This window comes from Zootoca vivipara, chromosome 1 (genome assembly GCF_965207765.1).
Source record: "Zootoca vivipara chromosome 1, rZooViv2.hap1.1, whole genome shotgun sequence".
Classification (NCBI taxonomy): Eukaryota; Metazoa; Chordata; class Lepidosauria; order Squamata; family Lacertidae; genus Zootoca; species Zootoca vivipara.
Genome location: NC_142582.1, coordinates 116385947 through 116402700, shown reverse-complemented (window position 1 = coordinate 116402700; position 16754 = coordinate 116385947). Strand labels below are relative to the sequence as shown.

The 16754-nt window shown below is 39.7% G+C and overlaps 1 protein-coding gene across 2 annotated transcripts in view; it reads right to left on the bottom strand.

The window, feature by feature from the left end:
* Nucleotides 1-1962: 1962 nt before the first annotated feature.
* PAPOLA (poly(A) polymerase alpha) overlaps nt 1963-16754 on the bottom strand; it is a 45443-nt gene continuing 30651 nt past the window's right edge. Inside the window, exons 14-22 of one of the 2 annotated variants that reach the window (XM_035106490.3) lie at nt 16189-16308; nt 14936-15045; nt 12931-13052; nt 11317-11459; nt 10079-10179; nt 8422-8642; nt 6440-6502; nt 4864-4941; nt 1963-4217 (exon numbers count right to left, since the gene is read on the bottom strand). In XM_035106490.3, coding sequence (XP_034962381.1) covers nt 4122-4217; nt 4864-4941; nt 6440-6502; nt 8422-8642; nt 10079-10179; nt 11317-11459; nt 12931-13052; nt 14936-15045; nt 16189-16308 — 1054 coding nt within the window. In that variant the 3' untranslated portion in view covers nt 1963-4121. The remainder of the gene's footprint in view (nt 4218-4863; nt 4942-6439; nt 6503-8421; nt 8643-10078; nt 10180-11316; nt 11460-12930; nt 13053-14935; nt 15046-16188; nt 16309-16754) is intronic. The other variant, XM_035106498.3, reaches the window with a different exon arrangement.

Genomic DNA, 16754 nt, shown 5'->3' with positions numbered 1-16754 from the left:
TCCCCTTCCATCAGCCCTTTAATATCTGTTTGTAAAGTGTACTTGGTGTAAAGTTCCACATCTTTACCATTCCTTAATTTTTCTCTTTCCTAATTACAGCTAAAAACTCTTCTCCCGGTACAAATTCTTTCATTATTTTTTTAAAAACAACAATTTGCTAGATGTTATGTCTCCACAGACTAATTAATGCACAGCTTTTGCATCCGTCACAAAACAATTTTACTTGAATTCAGCTTCTTCTCAGTTTGCCTTTAAAGTTCATTTTGTTATATATTTATTGAAACAGACAGGGAATTCCTAATGTACTTAAAAGCAAATTAAAATCATTTCCCTGTAGTACCGAATGCTTGGAGAGTATGATGCACGGATAGAAAAAGGAAAGCAGCCAGCTCTGCCACGACCTAACCTTCATCTAAGTGTGAGCACCAAACATGGCGGAATTTAGTATCAACAAACTGACATGCCTAAACTTCATTAAGGGTTTAAATATCAACCAAAACAGATGGGACATCCAGCAGTGGTTCACTGTGTTATCTTTTTATAACAAGGCATAGACTCTGAAGTTTGATATCAAAGTTGGCACTATTCTTTTGGTGATGATAGTGACAGATGTTTGATGCGTATAGATTTCAAATACTAGTTTGAACCTTCTCAAATTGCATCTGCTTCAATCAACAAACTTGTGATAATGTTGTTTCTGCTGAATACCAAACTAATGCTTTAAAGATGATTAAAGCAAAACTAAAATAATTGTTAATAGAGGAGGTATTCTATAACAGGAAGAACAGAGTGACTTTAAATCTTTGAATAATTTGCCTGATTTGGTAAGAAAGCCAAGAAAGAAGCATGCTTCAAGGTAATTCAGTTTTTGGAGATTTTTACACACATAAACTCTCCAAATGTACACTTAAAGAGAGATATGTGGTTTTTAAATATGTATACACCCAGTGTAAAAGATGGAATTTTTCCACTGGTACTAGTCAGGAGTAAATGAAAAATGCACTGGAACTTGGTAGTTCCCCTAAATAAATATATTTAAAATCAAAATTGAATCAGATACAAAGAACTACAGGTGGTGCTTTTTTGTGCAACTGTGTTCATAGGTTTCTCAAGGCGACCCGTCTCAACTCCCATTCACCCAGCTTTCAGAGACATTCTCGTGTAGCTTCTGATGCTGCACAAAAGAACTAATTTTTTTTTGGGGGGGGGGGAATCCTGGAACAGGGCAACTCGGTTCTGTGCGGCTTTTATAAATTTACCCAAGAATGGCCAGCTAATTTCAGGTGCAACCATACAGTTGATGGGATATTTCGATGAAATACTGTTTGAGGTTTACATTAACACAGCTTGTTACTTAAAGTGATTGCACAACAATTAAAAAAAATCACCTGTTTTATTCTGGCCTAGAGGCCAATGGGCAATTTAAGTTAAGTGAGGCACTGTTTGTAGCAGTTCTTTGTTATCATTTTGAGTTTTAAACCACTGAAACAAAAGAAAACACTGCCATCTGCTGGTAATAAAGCAATTAACAATGCTTCTCCCACAGAAGTACAGTACAAAGCTACATTACTGATTGGTTCAAATACAAAAAAAGAAAGCAAGCTTTTTCAAGCTTAAAATTAAATCCCCCCCTTCAATTGTTTGTATTCATGTGCTTTCCCCCTACTCTACCATGCAAGGTTAAGTTGGACACTATGTGATAATATGTGGTAAGTACCCTATTGTTTGTCTTTTGAAAAACTAAGTAGGCCGGAAAATAGCAATTTACCCCCCCTCCCGCCTTAACAGACTCAAACTGAGCACACTGTTAATTGATGGTTTTAAAACCGGCTTCTATTTACTGAATACTTTTCTCGGCATCGTTCTTTTCACATAGTTTTCCAACTAGCAAGAGACAATTAAGTCAATTTGACCATTTTGAGACACCACTATTTTACACGTTCGGAAGAAACCAAGCCACGGTGGGATTGTGCTGTTTTTTTATTGTTTTCCATGGAGAAATACATCATCTGTTTACAAAATAGCTCTTGAAAAATACAAGGAGTACAGATACTATAAAACAAAGCAACTCCAGTCATGAGACACCTACGTACATCATGCGAAAGCAACAGTCTGATCTCCAGGTTATGAAAACTAGAATTAAAAAGTCACTATACAGAAAAGATTCCAAGTTCCCAGCTTGGCAAAACTTGGGTGCAGATACATGAAACGTTTAATAAAATGAAAAGGAAAAAAAAAAACCTCATGTGTAAACAAAACGAGACTAAATTTGTGCCTGGCAAGTTCGATCTAAACTCCATAGCTACACAAAATACACAGACAGTTTGTACACTTCAACTGTTAGTTAAACCTTTTGGACTGGGTCCCAGGGGAGAGGGAGGGTGCAAGGTAATATTACGGGAGCAAAGGTTAGGTCACAGGAGGCTGTACAGGGCGATGGCAAAAATTTTGTATACTAGGTATCGTAGACAAAAGGGCAGAAAATAAAATCTTGGTTACTGCACAACTGGGGAGGTCGGGAGAGTAAGCTGCAATCTCTTGGCTTTGGAAAATTAACTTATGGGGGGGGGGAAGGGGAAGAGCAAGTAATTTTACTTTAACATGGAAATGCACATGTAGGAGGATTGAGCACAATGCAGGGAAGGAAGTCATTAAACATGCTGATCAGAAAATATGGGAAGAGCAATTTAACCATCCCCACTTAATTTTGATTGAATCAAAAGTTATATATAGCTTGTTATCTCCATCTGATAATCACTGGCATTCCTCACTTTCTGCTGCTTAGTCACGTGAGATTTTCATACCTTTTTAAACAAAGTTGCCGCTAGTCATTTTTTTATAGCTCTACAGAACAAAACGAAGACAACTGGGCAAGGAGAGCTTTATCAGGTTTTCAAGTGTCTGCTAGAATTGTGATTTAAAAGAAAACGCTTAGAATGTAAAAACTACTTTCAGGTGAGCTATCTAAAAATAAAATAAAATAAACTTAAAATCCTATAGGGTAAGAAAGATCTGCCTTCATATATATATATATATATATATATATATATTTAAAATTTGAGATGTTTGTAATGCAGACAGGACTTTTATGGAGTGTACAAAACTCTTATATTTAGTGATGAAAAGGCCATCAAGACAGAGTTAAATGCTTCACAGGCACACTTTATTTACTCCATTTCAGTCACGGGGGGCGGGAGGCGGGGCACTCGTGCCTGAAGGGCTACAGAGTTATAGAGCTTTTGTAACCACCATCATGACCAGTTAAAAGAAATACCAGCATTTGACGGATGACATTAGTCCAAATTTAGGCATACAAACTGAAACACAAGTTAAATGCAAAAGCTTTTCTCTCCCCCCCTCCAAGAAATATGATGACAGGTACAGGAAGAGAATAGGAGGGGATCTGATTAGCTGAATGAAAAATTGTTTGCTTTTTGATAGCTGATTTGTATGCACCATAAAATAATCCTATAAATAAAAAATAGACCACTTCTTAATCATGCCCCACCAAATACCCAATTCTTGTTTTCTCAAACTTATAACCTCAAGATTTGACATTTTCTTTTAAAGTTTTACTCTGGGTTATTGGTAACAGAGCTAGATACAGCGCATACTTCGGTACACAATGTAATCGGGCCATTCTCTAATTTGAAGGTTGTAGATATTGAATAATATCTTCAATAAAAAATAAAAAACTATCAAGCTGAAACGCTAAAATTAGTCATATTTCAATAAAAAAGTACATAAAAGTGCATTTTAAGGGATTCGTTTGCCAGTTTAAGCTCTATTTGTGTGTGTGTGTGTTCCAAACAATGCATCAACATAAATCCAATCAGTGTCAAATATGGCTAGAAATAGTATTCCCATTCCTTTTGAAAGGCAGTAATCCTTTGAAGTATTCAATGTAACTGTTGCTAACACATTTAATAGTACTCCTGACTTCACATACTAACCTGGACTTCCAGATCAAGTGATTATAGCCCAGCAAGGGAAGTGCAGAAAACACACCTCAATCCATCTGTGTTCACATTCTCGTCTTGCACTCTCTGTTCTCCATTTCAGCATTTAGAAGACAATAGGTTGAATTGGCAGATACTGTTTATGGACCCCTGAGGTTGGTTTTATCGATTCAATCTTAGTTTTATTGAATTTTTGATAACCGGAATAGGGTTTGCAGGGAGAGCAGGAATATCTGAAAGGTCTGTACTGGGCATTTTCTGATGGAGTGGAAAAGTGAGAAAAAAGTGTTAATTTCAAGCACAAATGGAATTAGGAACATGCCCAACAATGCCAAGTGTGTTGCATTATTAAATTCTCCCACTACCATAGTGGTTTCAGTCAGGCAATACACCCAACCTCTTTATTTTGGCTTTGTAGGTAATAAAAATAAGGAGGATTACATAAAATTTACATGTCAATGTCTGGGTCTTAAACTCGTGGTCCTTCACCCTTCCTCTCTTTGCCATTTGGGTGGGCAGGGGATCCTGGCACAATGAGGAATGCCGTCAATCTACCCTTCTGCTAGGATGTCTACAAAGGCTTGAGACGTCAACTGACATGCTATGGGGAATGCATGAATGCTTGCAGGTGGAGCCATAGAGCTGTAGGGTTGGAAGGGGCCATGAGGGTCATCTAGTCAAATCCCCTGCAATGCAGGACTCTTCTGCTTGAACTCATGGCCCTGAGATTAAGAGTCTCGTGCTCTACCAACTGAGCTATCCAGGAGGATAGCAAACAACAGCTTCTCATCCGTGGCGGTGTGGAACAGGTCTCTGGACCACTTGTAGTATCCCCAAAACTCTACCTATCATGGAGTTATTAATGCCTTGTGCGATTTATTACTATGAAACGAAACTCGAGTACCTGAGGGGCTTGCAGTGATACTGTTGTCTGAAGGGTTTCTGGTTGAGAGGCCATCTCTGAATCTGCATCAAGTGCTTCCTGAAAAAGGCAGAAACAAAAATGGTATGAGCAAGATCCAGCACTAGACGTTTTAAGAGTTGATGCTGTAGCACAGCTGGTAGCACACAAGCTTAATTATCACACAGTATAATAATAACAGTGGTAACGCAGCATCTTCCACAAGCACTTTCCTTCGTTAGAGGCTTTTAAGCAGAAGTTGGAGGGCCGTCTATCATGGATTCTTTATTTCAGATTCCTGCATTGCAAGTGGTTGGGCTACATGACCCTAGGGGTACCTTCCAACTCTACTGTTATTCACTTAAAATGCAGAACATGCTCAAACCTAAGTTTGGAAATAATAGTATTCCCCCCCCCTACACTTACTGCTGTATTTTACTCTGTGTCCTGTTTATACACTACTATTTCACCCCGTTTAATCTGCAGGGTGAAGGGGAAAACAGTGATTCTCTCATATTCCCTGGCACTGTGTGTGGGGAGGATGGTGCCTTTGAAAAGGGCAATGCAGTGGTACCTCAGGTTACAAACACTTCAGGTTACAGACTCCGCTAACCCGGAAGTAGTACCTCGAGTTAAGAACTTTGCCCCAGGATGAGAACAGAAATTGTGTGTTGGCGGCGCGGCGGCAGCAGGAGGCCCCCATTAGCTAAAGTGGTACCTTAGGTTAAGAATGGTTTCAGGTTAAGAATGGACCTCCAGAACGAATTAAGTTTGTAACCAGAGGTACCACTGCATGAACTATTAATGCCAAGGAGGATAGAAATAGTTACACACTATTCCGGGGATTTTCCATACCACCTATTTTAAGCATTCTGGGGTAAGTACTGTAAACTCCTGCCTCTCAGAAGTCTTCCAGGATTAGGTTCAACAACCTATTGCTGGCCAAGTGCAAAACAACAGGCAACAATTCAGCAGTAAAATGTCAGTATCTACACAACACGGGTGCTCCAAACAATCAAAAGCTTCGCGTTGCATCTTAATGACCAACAAATTTATCATGGCACAAGATTTCACGTTGAGAGATGCATGAAGTGAAATCTTAGTTGGCAGGTATATAAAGAACAAAATTTTACGGTGGGAGTTGGATGACAAAAATGATTACAGCTTAAATTTATATTAAACAGGCACACTTTTAACAGCAGAAGATTGGTGATAATTGCTGAGATGACTGTATTAATATCTGGAGGGGGCAGCGAACCATTTGCAAGAAACAATCAGAGATAGCACAGAAACCACAGAATCAGAGTACTGTATAGTGGTACCTTGATTTAAGAACAGCTTAGTTTATGAACAACTTGGATTAAGAACGCTGCAAACCTGGAAGTGGTGTCTTGGTTTGTGAACTTTGCCTTGGAAGCAGAACATGTTCCACTTCCTCTTGAGTGTAATTTGAGTGCCCCACTGCTATGGGAAAGCACGCCTTGGTTGAAGAACACCTTGGTTGAAGAACAGACTTCCGGAATGGATTAAGTTCATAAACCAAGGTACCACTGTACTACAGTTGTTATGAGAAGTTTACCTTAGTTTCTGTTTTATCTTGATCACTCGTATCAAGACAGCTAGCATCTTCATTCACTTCCTCCTGTCAGAAAATAGAACAAAAATTAACATCTTGAAAAAAGGACAGCGGGCCATGATGCAAGACTAACCTACATGGTTGGAATTGGAGAAATGTCAACTGAAGAGGATGAATGGGAGGCAACTTTCCTGTCCCCCTCCTGAGAAGCCGCTCCCAAGGCATAAGGATGTGGATTCCCTGAATCGGATGGAAAGTACCGCATACAAGATGACTGGGCGTATAAGACGACCCCCAACTTTTCCAGTCAAAATAAAGAGTTTGGGATATACTCGCCATATAAGAAATACAACCCGGCATATAAGACGACCCTCGACTTTTGAGAAGATTTTCCTGGGTTAAAAAGTAGTCTTATACGCAGGAATATACAGTATTTCTGATCTTAATTGCTAAAAATCTGGGAGAAGTGCTTTCCATTAACTAAGCTGTGGGAAGTTCCTCCACCTGATTTTTCTCTGATCTCTCACTGCTCCCTGTGCCTGTGTGCACCCTCTGACTTTTGGGAGGGGCTTCTTGAGGACAGCTGGTGGCAGTAAAGTACCCCTCTGCAAACATTTTTCCATTACTGACTGGAACTTTGTCAAAATATAGCTTTACATATAGAGACATAATTGGATAATAATAATAATAATAATAATAATAATAATAATAATAATAATAATTTATTTATACCCCGCCCATCTGGCTGGGTTTCCCCAGCCACTCTGGGCGGCTTCCAACAGAAAAATGAAATAAAATAATCTATTAAACATTAAAAGCCTCCCTAAACAGGGCTGCCTTCAGATGTCTTCTAAAAATCTGGTAGCTGTTTTTCTCTTTGACATCTGATGAGAGGGCGTTCCACAGGGCGGGCGCCGCCACTGAGAAGGCCCTCTGCCTGGTTCCCTGCAACTTGGCTTCTCGCAATGAGGGAACAGCCAGAAGGCCCTTGGTACTGGACCTCAGTGTCCGGGCAGAACAATGGGGGTGGAGACGCTCCTTTAGGTATACTGGACCGAGGCCATTTAGGGCTTTAAAGGTCAGCACCAGCACTTTGAACTGTGCTCGAAAACGTACTGGGAGCCAATGTAGATCTTTCAAGACCGGTGTTATGTGGTCTCAAGTAGATTCAAATATTTTGTTGGAGTCCAAGAACAATATGCTGAAGGAAAATAGTTGGTAGCAGTATTTCATACAGGGAAGGCTTGCAAAGAAGGATTTTGACAGATGGGCAGCCCTGCTACTGTCAAACATTCAGCATCTTAATGATGGCATTTGAGTGACAAGTACATGATCCCACATACCTGTAGGATTTGGCCTGCAAGGCTGGTCCTGATTAGGATCTGCCACCCAAAAGGTTCCCCACCCTTGCCCTAAATCCAGACTAAAGCCAAGCAAGTTCTTTCATCTCAGCAAGAGGCCACCCCCCAATCAAATACAGGTTTCATAAAATGAGCGAGTCTGACCGGAAGTGTTTGACAGACAGAAACATCCAGAACTGTTTTACTGAAACCTTATCTTCTGCAACAGTAAACTATTCAGATGTTAAGCTGTGTGTTGACTGGAACTGGGAGCAACTTTTGCTACATGGGTATCTCCCAACACAAGTTGTGTGCAGATAACACACACATCCCTCTCACTAACCCTGCTAACTCTGGAATCACCTAGGAATCTTCCACAGGATGTCTAAAATAACTGGAAAAAGCAACTTGTAGTGAGAAGGCTGAACTGTGTAAAACCTTTTGCTTGCATTGCATGCTAATTCCTATGTTATTTTCACTTGCATTGAATTGTTCAGAGAAATCTCATTGGCTGTCACAGGCAACCAATGAATTCACCACCTATTAACAACTCTGGTCCCAGCACCGAGGAATTAATCCTATAGTTCTGGTACCACTTCTTGGCAGCATACACAAAAAACTCAAATCAATAGTAAATAAAATTACCTCTTCAGTCTTTATTTTTTTGGGAGACTCTTCTGTATTGGGGGATGATGTCCTCTTCACACCTGCTACAGGGCTAGTTACTTTCGTTGTGGTGTTTCCTGAAGGTCTCTGTGGTTGGTTGACAAGACGGGTTGAAGAAACTACTCTAGAGATGGTAGGCTTTGGTGGTGTAGAGATGGCTGGCTGTGTGGCAGTTTGAGGAATGCTTTCACTTGAAGAACCTTGGGAAATATATTGTAATGATTACCATGAAATCAAATATTCAGCATGTAATCCCGTGAGCAGGGCTGTACATTTAGAACTAAAAATAAATAAATCAAGAGTTCTGTGCCTAAGCAATTCAAGTCCTACACTGAGGAATTTTGTGGCCTGGATAACTTTCTCCATAGTTTTCATATTGTATGTTATTTGTTACCCAAATTTGCTATTTTATACAATTTATTCCAGCTTTCCAAATCATGAGGCTGAGGGACACTATGGGTCATCCTCAATCACCGATAAACTTATTCAACATACCTCTCTGGCACCTGAGATTTCAACAAGCATTGCTTGCACACTTTAAAACATATCTTTATGTCTCAAAAGGCTACCAGCTCTCTTTAAAAACAAAAGAGTCCAGTTTCTCAGGAATCAACATTTTATACTTCTTTTGCACTCCCACAGAATCACCAACATATGTACAGCTCTGCTCAAAGACATTTCAGTTTTCAAGGTCAAACTGCATTCAACACGAACAATAAATGGCTACTTGGAGGAATCAAGTGTTTATGTAATAATACTACAAAACAAGTGTTTATGTTTATCAAGTGTTTATGTAATAATACTACAAAACATGGGTTTCAGTACTTAATCTTGCCCTTGGGAAATCTGGTATTGCATTAAAAACGGTTCTAAGCTTCTTTATTACTGAGCTTTAATCAATGACTGAAGGCTCAATGGCCATGAGTTCTGTCTTTCAGTGCTCAGAGCTCCACAGCAGGAAATACTGCCATCTGAAGGCATGCAATACATTGATTTTATAATTCACAGTATTTATGCTGAGTTTCAAATTTGGGGGTCCTTGGCAGAGCTCTCAATGCCATGACAGAGAATTCCTAATATTGATGACCTGACATTATCAAAAGAATAACTTTGTTTATGTTACTGTCTAAAACAACTACCATATCACATTCCCTAGCATTAAGATACTGACCAGCACTGGACAGCTGGTTAAATAATGGATTATTATTCACATGTTTTATTACATGCACACTCTAGGGCAGGTTAAGATTTTCTGTTTCCATATTGCCAAACTATTTTGGGGGGTGGGAGGGGGGGGCAACAAGGACAATAAAGCTGGGAAATAACTTCAATATTGTCAGAGGAACAATGCCGCTTAGCTGCAGTGCAAACATTGTGTAACCATATTGTGAAGAGCACAAACACCATTTTAAAAGATTCTGAATTTCCAAGAGTAATTCTGCTGTTTGAATTTTGGCTGCTTTATTAGCATGTAATTTCACAATACAAGTTGCAAAGTATATGACAATATTTGTACTGCAAGTAAGTTTCTGCTGAATGGCAAATCACCAACAATTTTAAAGAGAGGAAAAAATGACTTAATGGACAACCAACTTAGAAAGGTAATATTTGCATAGTATTATTATTATGTTCCTACCCCCTGAGCTTTCACTGGAATTTGTTTGTGGCACAGTGACTTCAGAAGCCTGTATGTTGGTCACAGATGCTGCCGTCACAGCTGGAGGAGGACTGCTTCTGCTAAAATATTTTTTTTGAAAAAGCACAACACATTCATGAATTAAAGACAGCCTACACAACTTGCAACTCACCAAGTCAAATAGTTCACCAGCACCTAGAGAGCCTTGATAAGCCTCCTGGATTTACTATCTCCCTAGGGGTGTACCAACAGGGTAGCTGAACCTGGCAAGCCAGAATACATGGCTGAGGGGCTGCATTCAGCTTGGTGGGCCACAATCTGTACATGCTCGAATCACAATTATCAGTATCTAAGTTTCAATCCATCAGAAAGCTTCAACGTGGTGAAACTGTTCACATACACCATAGCGCCTCCACCTGTGAGACAAGGACCTGGACTTCAAAAGCCTAGGCACGCTGTTGCAGCAGAATCCACGCAGCTTGAGTGACCACAGAGAGAGAGAGACATGTTGGCATATTTACAGGCTTTATTAAGCATATCTCAGGTGTGAGAAAAAGATGTCTCCTCTCCTTCGTGATCAGGGCAGAAGGCAAAAGCGAAAGCTATACACAAATGGAAGTGCACAGACATGTGACGTACAACAGCTATATGTCTGTACCTTAAGGTGGAACTGAATTCTCAACAGAAACACCCTCATTGGCAATTCTGCACACAGTGTTAGAAGAGACAGGCCATCAATGATAGAAGACAAAACATAACATAGGGAAATAATGCTTGCTTTTGTCTGAATAAAATACTACTCTAGCACCAGGAAGTTCTTGTAAAAGCACTATGGTTGTGATGGCTGAAACAGCAGCATGGGAAGAAGGAGCAATGATGCTTAATTAATACACCTTGAAAGTAGGGATGGATGTTCTGCATAGGTGCAGAACCCCTATGTGGAAATGTACCGAGACAAAGAAGAATAACAAACCCAGCAAGCATTTCTTTCCTTTTACTTTGAGATAAATACTGTATATTCCTGTGTGTAAGACTACTTTTTAACCCAGGAAAATCTTCTCAAAAGTCGGGGGTTGTCTTATAGGCCGGGTCGTATTTCTTATATGGCAAATATATCCCAAAACTCTATATTTTAACTGGAAACGTTGGGGGTCGTCTTATACGCCCAGTCGTCTTATACACCGGAATATACAGTGTGTGGTTTAGAGAATGTTGTCATCAGATAGCCGAATTCTTACCCCTGAGAGCTTCCAGAACTGTTCAATGGACTTGTCTTCATAGCACTAGTAGGAGAAGGCACAGATGTGCTGTTATCACTATCCATAGATAAGTCGAGGCTGCTGTCGTTCAGTGCTGTCAACTTGACCCCTTCTGTCGAATGCTGAAATCGGTGAGACCATAAATCACAAATGTTATTCAGCAGTAGTAAGAAACTCTACTGTGATTTGGCAGAAAGACAGTGACATCCTATGTGGCCACCTGTCAGCAGGACAGACTTACGATGGTGCAACAGGAATCCCCACCCCGCACTGCCAAAATCAGCCCTGGAAGTGGGAGATCCTCCAGGGCAGATTTGGGAAGGGGATGGGTGAAAGAGAAAGAGAAGTCCGCTCATGCCATGCCAGTTATCTTTAATTCACTCTCTCCTATTTATCAACACAAAAGCTTTGTACATGTGCAAATCTCTCCCCTCACAGAGAAGAGTAATGCCTGATGTGGGCTGTATTGTGCTTGAGTCATAGAATCATAGAGTTGGAAGAGACCACAAGGGCCATCCAGTCCAACCCCCTGCCAAGCAGGAAACACCATCAAAGCATTCCTGACAGATGGGTGTCAAGCCTCTGCTTAAAGACCTCCAAAGAAGGAGACTCCACCACACTCCTTGGCAGCAAATTCCACTGCCGAACAGCTCTTACTGTCAGGAAGTTCTTCCTAATGTTTAGGTGGAATTTTCTTTCTTGTAGTTGAATCCGTTGCTCCGTGTCCGCTTCTCTGGAGCAGCAGAAACAACCTTTCTCCCTCCTCTATATGACATCCTTTTATATATTTGAACATGGTTATCATATCACCCCTTAACCTTCTCTTCTCCAGGCTAAACATGTCTAACTGACACCACATCAGAGAATTCTCCATTATTTCCTAAAACTGACCTTTTTGGAGGGGTAAAAAAGCAAGCTAGCAACTTTGTACAAACTGGATCAGATGCTGCTTTCTTATCACTATGAGGAGGAGTAGAAAAGACCAAGTGTCTTATTACAAACTTGAGTTTGCTTCATATGCAACATTTGAATAGGGACGTAGATGCTTCCATACACCCAACTTTGCAGTAGGTCAGTGATTCCCTCCTCTTTGCCTTTTCTTATGCAATGCCCATCTCTGGACTTTATGTGAAAGGGTATTCCAGATGAGCTGGTACTTTAATACTTGGGGTAACTTCATTTTCTCACAAGTTCAACAGACCTGCTACAGCAAGTCTGAGAATTGCTGCATAAGGCTGAAATCACTGTTGACAGATATCAAAGCAGTATCTCTGCGAATGCCTCTGAGGATTTTTTTTAAAACATTGTTCCTTTTAATCCTTGCCCACTGTTTAAAAAATGAGCAAGTTTCACTAACTTGAAATGCTCCAGGAATTCTGAGCAGTTACCACCCAAACTACAAGTCAAAGATAATCCCAGAATCATGTCAGAGAAGACAAGAAGAGTAGGTTGCCTACAGAGAATTTGGGCATTCTTTAGTTATGACTACAAATATTTTATGACAAGTTAGTATCATCAGAAATCTAGGATACTAGAATATGCTTGTATTAAGAGCATACACACATATATTTGCCAGTTCATTTGAAGTGTTACCTTTTTCTTTTTCTGAAGCACATGACTAGGTAGCAATTGATGAAGTTGCTTCCTTTTAACATGCATTGCAGCAATTTTCATATCCATCTCAAACATCTTGCTGTTTATTGCTTGCCTATAAACTATAGAACGAGAAGACCGTTAAGATGTTTTACATGTGGAGAAAGCCCATTACTTGCCTGCCCTGAAAGAAATTTGCATTCCTGAAAATTCTGCTTTTGGAATGAAAAACAGTACTTTCTTCAATCCTGAGAAAAAGGAATATGCAGAGTGTCGCATCATCATGCCAAATGCCTTTCTCCTAACTTTTCAAAAGGCATTATGTGATTATTACTATTTTTGCCTCAAAGTTTCTCCCAAGGTGGCAAAGGGAATGAGTTGTTACATCTTGTATAGCACCTCCTCTTGGCTGCAGGCAGGGTCACACTGCTCAGACGCTAAGGGACGGGGTTATCCACCTTCCCAGACTGAACTCTCATGGCTAGCAAGTTAACAGGGTTTCGCAGCATCTCATAGTTCAAAAAGCTGCACCTACCCAATCACAACTGGGGGAACAGAGATAACAACCAAGGTGGTGTAAGTAATTCTGCAGAAAAGTTGAATGAAGCCTCTCTTCCTTCTCGCCTTCTTTAAACTTCAACACTGCTACCAGCAATGTTGTTGTTCCTGTAAATCTTTTTTCCTCTCTTGACACCACCAAGTCACAGGACACATTGCAGCTCCCCCTGCTCGTTCTAAGCCCCCTCTCTGGTTCCCCGAAAACCTGGCCTTGAGTATCAACTGAAATTCTCTGCAACAGCATTTCACTAGGGCTTTATGCAAAACAAAATCATCATATGGACACCGTTAAAGAAACACTTTTTTCCTGCAAAATTATGGGCCTGATACAACAATTTATGGCTTAGCAAGGCACTCCCAAAGAGCTGCTCTTAGCCACTTTGCTACTCCCTGCCAGACCTTTTTACTGCCACACTAAGCCAAGGTTTGGCTTGGCATGTTGTCTGAATTTGGTCTTGTGGTTACGATCTCTCCTCATTAACCACAAGCTATAGCCAAGAACAAACCATGGCTTAGTTGGGCAGCTATAAAGACTGTGGGGGAGCTGCAAATTCCTCTTTGGGAATTCATATGTTTGCAGTGTGAACTGGCATTGGAAGTGGGAGTTGGCATTAACAGCAAGATGAGAGACAGGTGTTCCACTATGAAAACATGACCCCTCCAATGCAATACGAAAGTTGGAAAGAAGTAAGTGCAGTGTTAGTGAACCTTAACAAAGGGATGCTAGCGTAAGCTGTACTGCCTTAGTATGATAAACAATGCTTCAGAAGTGGAATCTTTCTCAAGAGAATCCTGAATTTTAGAGCTCTTTCTATCCAGGCTGCCTCTTTATTGTCTTTTTTTTTTTTTTGCTTCACAATTCTCCATTTCTTTCTTTTAAAGAAAAGCTTCTTCGCAAGTTAACACTTTTTTGCAGTGTCGAAAAGTGGAGAGCATTCTGCCTTTTCAGCCCTCACTAACTGCCACTATCATGATCACAGAAAACCAACGAGTTTTAATATTGCTAAGTGACTATTCTGCATGTTATGATTCAGATGGGATACAGACAACTGGTCCACTGTGGAAGCTGCAGCACAGGGCGAGACCAACTTTGCTACAATGGTTACTACTGGCCCTGGTCATAGGATCAGACTACAGTGGTACCTCTACTTACAAATTTAATGCGTTCCGAACGCACATTCGTAAGTCAAAAAAATTCATACGTCGAAGCAACCCTATCTAAACAGCATCCAAGATGGCGGACAGAGCTCCATTCGTAAGTCGAGTCATTCATAAGTAGAGGTACCACTGTATTTATACCAACAAATGTTGAAATAATTGTTACGAAGGAAAATATTTTACTAGCAGTTGTCAATAACTGCAAGGACATCTGTGATCCAAGGCAAATCACAATTAACTTAGCTGTCATATTTTTAGAGATAGAATGATTTCCATGAGTCAACCTTACCAGTGTCAGTAAAAGACTGAATGTCATATGTAAGATCAACACTCAGATTTTCAGAGTTCTCAGTTTTCTTAAACACTAACCCAATCACCCACATTGTACGAAACTCTTCCCTGCAAAAAAATGAAATAAAAACCACAATCACAAATGAAAACAGCAGAAAATTCTAAATATACACCTTTCAGTAACCAACCATTTCCAAATAGTATTAATTAATTACTGCTACTCTTCAGTGGCAAACCACAGAAAAAATCATATTGGATGCTATAAAACAGTCACAAAAAACCTGAATAACTTGAGAAATGTCTTCGGAATATTTCACTTTAAGTCATAATAGATCTACTGATTTACAAAAGAGAATCTGCTAAATGTCACTTTCAATACGTAATTTGCAACAAGCAACGCCTCTCTAAAAATAGATACACAGCAGCATTTGACTGTTTTGACGACAATCAAGTTTTCAGGTGGGACTGTCTGGTGCCTGATCTATAACAGTACAGGTGAAAATCGGAAAATTAGAATATCGTCAAAAAGTGCATTTATTTCAGTAATGCAACTTAAAAGGTGAAACCAATATACGAGATAGATGCATGACATGCAAAGCAAGATATGCCAAGCCTTTATTTGTTGTCATTGTAATTATTTGTTGTTAGTTGGGTCAATTATAAATGGAATGTAATTAATAAAATGTAATAGCGATGTTTATTTTTGTATTTTTGTAACTATTTGTTTTATTACTGTGGAATTTCCAAAAGAAAGCATTTGTAAAAATTATAAGAAAAATAAAAAGTAATAAGTTGCATTACTGAAATAAATGCACTTTTCGACGATATTATGATTTTCACCTGTAAGGCAGAACCAGAGGTGTCCTTCTGACAAGGCCTAGAAAGTTTAGTTTACCATTATGTGCAAATGTGGTCAGTGTCTTCAAGCTAGTTCTTGTGCAACAGTTCATGTAAACAGCACAACTGTTACATATTTTTTTCTACTAGTACATTTCTGGATCTAAACTAGCACTTATAACACAGTAGATGTACATATTGTTTAATGTGCACAGCATCAATCTTTCTAATGGTTTCCATTTCCTGTATTTATTGACAAAGAACATGAGAGTTGCTCTTCCGAATGACGTTTTAATATTAGAAAGAAGTGTAAATCTTGGTAAAGCATTTGGCAATACTAACAGGTAAACCTGATTCCCACCCCTTCACTTTCAGTAAGAAGTTTCTGCCCACAGTCTTATTAAGGAGCCTTACTTGTCAGGATTTTCCTTGGGTGCTGGGAATGACTGAGGATTTACATGAGCCAGTGTAATGAATTCATTCTTCTCCAAGCTTCCAACCAAAATACGGATTTTTGACTCTACCAAGCCAACCCTGGATAAAAGTAAACTTGTTAATACTGAATACTGCAAGTAAAGATATTCGTTTTCTAGTTGAGAAAAGGAAGCTCCAATTCAACTAGTACTGGAAACACACAAAATCTGGAAGGTAAGTACACATGTAATGAAATAATTTTTACTATGTGTACTATGTGTTAGTATCCAGAGATGCCATGAACAGAGTTCCGTTACAACTCAAGGAGGTTGGGGAAACCCTTCAAACAGTGTGGGAGGTGGCAAAAAAGGATGTAGGGGGAATGGGCAAAAAATGCTTATTTCTCCTTCTATCAAAAGGATCAAAAGTCCTTCTGTAAACTGTAAACTGTATACTCCTAAATAAAACTTTCCACCTACAATTTGTTTCTGGATTTTGACCCCTGCCCCACTGCCGGCCATCCCATTAATATTAAACATTTTGGCATGCAGAAATGAGAACTCTCA